The following is a 5,139-nucleotide window of genomic DNA, read 5'->3' as shown; positions in this document are numbered from 1 at the left end:
AATGAGCTCATCAGTGTTGGTATTCACCAACGATTTTCAAACCCGATCTTTAGGGTCCCCTCTCATCGGTTCATGTACCGATTTTAGTATGTTCTTGGGAGCATCAGTTTTAGGATTTCAAGTGAAGTTTGTCTACGGGTATCTTCGTCCCTTAAACACATCTATCCTTTATTGTTGTACCTTTCGTTTTCATCTAGCCGTTGAATTCACTTCCGGTTGTAACCGTCTAAACCCGCTGGGCATTTAGTTTAATATAAAAGCTTGTTGACAAAAAAAAAAAAAGATAAATAAACTTATCTATAAACATTCAAACTGTTTTTTTTCTCTCGAAATCTCAACTACTCTATTGTATGATTTTCTTCCCTTGGCTACGTGATCCATATGAACCATATCATTATTTTCAGAGAATATTCATAAAAAGTAATTATTGTTATCTCAAACATTGTTATAAAGTAGAATAAAGGTACATGTTAGAGGCAAATAAAATTGAGATGTGTGTTGTGATTAGCAAAGAAGTGCATCGCCTTAGAGATTGAGTTGTTTAGGTCAAACTTTTTGCTCTTTTAAAACACGACCGTTTACAATGAGCCAAGTTTTAGGTATATACGTATCTCTTGTGATTGGTCGCCAGTAGTTTGATTTTTTCAAAAATGACGGGTTTTGACATATGGTGACAAATGTCAGATCCCCTCACCGAAACGATGGATTTGGACCATAAATACAGAGTTTGTAGAAATATTTGCTTCTTGCACACTAATATATAACTAAATGGTTAGAAGCATGATGTTTCATTTCAAGAAAAATATCGTTTGAGAAAAAAGGATGGAGTTCATCTTAGGACAAGCTCTGTTCCTCCTCTTTTGCTTTATCTTATCATGTTTTCTTATCATCTGTACAACAAGATCAAGAAGGAAATCTTTTGAGGCCGCAGCAACGCCTCCTGGACCTCCACGACTACCTATCATCGGAAACATTCACCTTGTCGGTAAAAACCCACACCATTCATTTGCCAACCTCTCAAAAACTTATGGACCAGTAATGAGTCTTAAGTTTGGAAGCTTAAACACAGTAATCATAACTTCGCCAGAAGCTGCAAGAGAGGTTTTAAGAACACATGACCAAGTCTTGTCTTGGCGCAGCTCCACTAACTCGATACGTTCCATCAATCACCACGAGGTTTCCGTTGCCTGGCTCCCTCCGTCGGCTCGTTGGAGGTATAATTAATATCAACTTTATTTATCAGTTTTTGATTTTCTCAAAAATATGCCAATTTTGTTAGGAGAAATCCAGAATTACCCCTAGAATATTTTTTTTGTAGTTATTAAGAAAATTATTATATTTGTGTATAAGTAAGTTTTGTTTTTTGAACAAATGTATAAGTAAGATTTCTTATTCTATTATGTTGTAAGAAATTTGCTAGACAAATAATGAATTTTGTATAAATTAGATTAAAATCTAATGAATAACCTGGAGAAACTACTCTAAATTTATCATGGTAATAACTTTCCTAATAACTACTCCCTCCGTTTTTTAATATAAGTCGTTTTAGAGAAATTTTTATGTTTTAAATTATATGACGTTTTCGATTTTTTATGTAAAATTTATTAACATTTAATGTTATATGAACAATGATAATATATCTTTTATTTTATTATTGGTTGATTTGTGGTTAGATAAATAATTAATGATGTTTTTGTTTAGAAAATATAAAAAATTAATGATTTTCTTAATTTATGCGCACAATTCTAAAACGACTTATATTAAAAAACGGAGGGAGTAATAAATTTTGCATCATTATAACAATCACAGAGTTCTATGCCAGTTAAGTCATTCGGCGATTAAGTTTAATAACTAAAATACAATAAAACTTACTATTCTCTGAATATACCTCGAATCTGTACATCTAATAAAACATGCGATTCAATTCTGCATTTTATGCGATTACGTAATATTAATCCAAAAGCAGTTGTCTAATAAGTGGTTGTCTCTGTTTTTTGTTGTTGTTGTTTCCTAAGGCTGCTGAGGAAACTATCGGTCACTCTACTGTTCTCTCCGCAGCGTATCGAAGCCACAAAAGCCTTGAGGTTGAACAAAGTGAAGGAACTTGTGAACTTCATGAATGAAAGCAGCGAGAGAGATGAACCTGTTGATATTTCTCGTGCATCATTCATCACAGCTCTTAATATCATATCCAACATTCTGTTTTCTGTCGATCTCGGTAGCTACGACTTGAAAAATTCCAATGAGTTTCAGGATGCGGTGATCGGTGTCATGGAAGCTATCGGAAATCCAGACGCTGCTAACTACTTTCCATTTTTGGGGTTTCTTGACATGCAAGGTAATAGGAAGGCTATGAAGGTTGCCTCAGAAAAGTTGTTTAGGGTTTTCCGTGAGTTCATCGATGCAAAAATAGCAAAAAGATCATTAAGGAATGACCGTGAAAATGTATCCACCCACGATTTCGTGGATGCGCTTCTCGACCTCACTAAAGAAGATGAAGTAGAGCTCAACACTAACGACTTTGTACACCTTCTCTTGGTAAGTCTTACCATATTGCATACGCTAGAATCATATGATTCGAGATTTAAAATGAAGCAGACAAAAAATGCGTGAGGGGCTCTACTAGTACGCCTAAACAAGGCAATAGGAGTATATATATATATATTTTTACAAAAATAATATATCATTTGTATTCATATTTCAGGACCTGTTTGGAGCGGGCACGGACACAAACTCTAGTACCGTGGAATGGGCAATGTCAGAGTTACTTCGAAGCCCTAAAACAATGGCTAAAGCTCAAGCTGAGATCAATCGTGTGCTTGGTCAAAAAGGGTTTGTCGAAGAGTCTGATATCTCTGAACTGCCGTATCTACAAGCAGTTGTGAAGGAAGTTTTCCGGTTACATCCAGCTGCTCCCTTACTCGTCCCACGAAAAGCAGAATCAGATGTGGAGGTTCTAGGGTTCATGGTGCCTAAAGACACTCAAGTTTTGGTGAACGTGTGGGCCATAGGACGAGATCCAAGCGTGTGGGAAAATCCGACCCGGTTTGAGCCAGAAAGGTTTTTAGGTAAAGAGACTGATGTTAGAGGTAGAGATTATGAGCTGACACCGTTTGGAGCCGGAAGAAGAATCTGTCCAGGATTGCCTTTGGCTGTGAAGATAGTGCCTCTCATGCTTGCTTCGCTTCTCTATTCTTTTGACTGGAAGCTTCCAAACGGCGTCACTTCTGAGGACTTGGACATGGACGAGACCTTTGGTCTCACATTGCATAAGACCAACCCGTTACATGCCGTTCCCGTCAGGAAACACCATTAATTAGCCATTGTAGTATATATTTGTAATCAATCAAAGTATCCTTACAACTCTGGACCAAATAGGCCAGGAACTAAAACTCAAAGAAAAAGACACCGGTAGGCATCTATAGACTCATCCCATACACATGTGGGTAAGAAATAAATACAAAAACCCAAAAAGGTTATGAGAATGTGAGAGCGAGAGAGTCCGACTCACGGTGATGAGAGTCCACCTCTCCCAAGACAGATAACCTCTCCATCACAAAGAACCGAAAGCAGACCGCTGGATCGCCATTGTCACACTATCTCAACACCGAAGGCCAAACTTCAAAGACCCAAGATCAACTTGGAGAGAGAAAGATTAACCGCTGCTTTGTAGGAGTTCTCAACAATACAACGCAGAAGATAGCCGGCCCACAGTTGACAGAGACCACCACAAACTGGATACTGCAGAGGAACACAAAACTAGATATGGAAACAACCAGAGACCTCTCCCAAAGACTCGAAGTACACTCCCCAGATCTGGCCGGACAACCATCATCAACGAGAAAAACTGAACATTGTGAAAACGAGAGGAGTGGCTGGAGCAAACTAGAGACCAATCCAGAAAAGGAGCCAACACACCTTCCTTGCTCTAGCATAACACCGGAAACACATGACACATAAGAGAAAGAGGTCGAAGAGCCTCCCCCGGCGGTGGCGGAAGCCAAACCACCGGGGAGACTGTGGCAGATCTGAGAACAAGGTCTTGGCGGCCGGCTGTTTATATATATTTCTTTTATATGTACGAATACAGTTTCACGAACTGAATAAGTTTGACCTTATGGGTTACATGTCAAGGTCTATCAGTGAATTTTTTTTTTTTAAATGATTGTCAAATTTATTCAAGGCAATCTTTTTACAATAATTGTAATTTTTTTTACCATGGAGTATCTCGGGTCCATGAAAAAAACCGGACTAATCTCCATAGGGGTGGTGCGACCCACAAATGGACTTTCCGGATATTCAAATTGACCGTAAAATAGTCTTATATCCGGGTGACCACAAGGTGAAATATAGTACGATGCCTTTGAACCGGGTTACTTAGTAATCCAAAGTCCGCCTACCATTAGACCATCACCTCGTGGTTAATAATTTTAGTTTTGTTCAAAAGAAAGCATCATCATTCCCATACTTCTATAATATGATCAGAAGGACTAAAAAGAATTGTCTTGACGCAAACCAGAGCATCATTGCGTATACATATACACCAATTTCTCCCATCGATTCATAACCTACTAATCTTAGACAAAATCTTCATACTAATGAGAAATCTATATCTTCTTTGACAATAATCGTTTGGGTTTCTTTACACGAATGGTAGCCGAGAGAAATGTGTGGGAACCCAGTTAAAACCAAAGGAGAAAAATAACAATAATTGGGACGGTGCATAGACATATGGATGGATCGATTTGTCGTTTCCACAAGGACAAGAAGTTTTTTCATAAATTTGATTTTCTTCCGCCGTAAGTAACTCCATTTCCACATGTCTTTTGTCTATCTAATCCAGCATGCTTACGACCGGTGGCGGAGCCATAACTTTTTTGTACCGATGTTAGACATAAACATATATATATATATATACATATAATTATTTATACATGGTTAAAATAATTTTTTTCCTATAGTTTAAAATATTTTTGTTACGATTGGATTTTTTAAAACCTTTAAATAGTTTTCAAAAACAAAAAGAGAGAATCATTTAAAAACACTAACATAATTTTATAATACTATTTTCATAATTTTATTTCTATAAATTGTCACAGTTATTTAATAAAAAATTAAATTAAAAAACTCTCCAAAATA

The 5,139-nt window shown here is 37.0% G+C and overlaps 1 protein-coding gene across 1 annotated transcript; it reads left to right on the top strand.

The window, feature by feature from the left end:
* Positions 1 to 559: 559 nt before the first annotated feature.
* LOC106392052 (cytochrome P450 76C2-like) lies at positions 560 to 4,219 on the top strand. Its single transcript, XM_013832831.3, has 3 exons — positions 560 to 1,214; positions 2,016 to 2,538; positions 2,705 to 4,219. Exons 1-3 carry the CDS (start codon positions 823 to 825, stop codon positions 3,314 to 3,316), a joined length of 1,527 nt encoding a protein of 508 aa, XP_013688285.1. The 5' UTR covers positions 560 to 822; the 3' UTR covers positions 3,317 to 4,219.
* Positions 4,220 to 5,139: the final 920 nt, after the last annotated feature.

This window comes from Brassica napus, chromosome C4 (assembly GCF_020379485.1).
Source record: "Brassica napus cultivar Da-Ae chromosome C4, Da-Ae, whole genome shotgun sequence".
Classification (NCBI taxonomy): Eukaryota; Viridiplantae; Streptophyta; class Magnoliopsida; order Brassicales; family Brassicaceae; genus Brassica; species Brassica napus.
The sequence above is the reverse complement of the archived record's forward strand: the minus strand, read 5'-3'. Positions and strand labels throughout refer to the sequence as shown.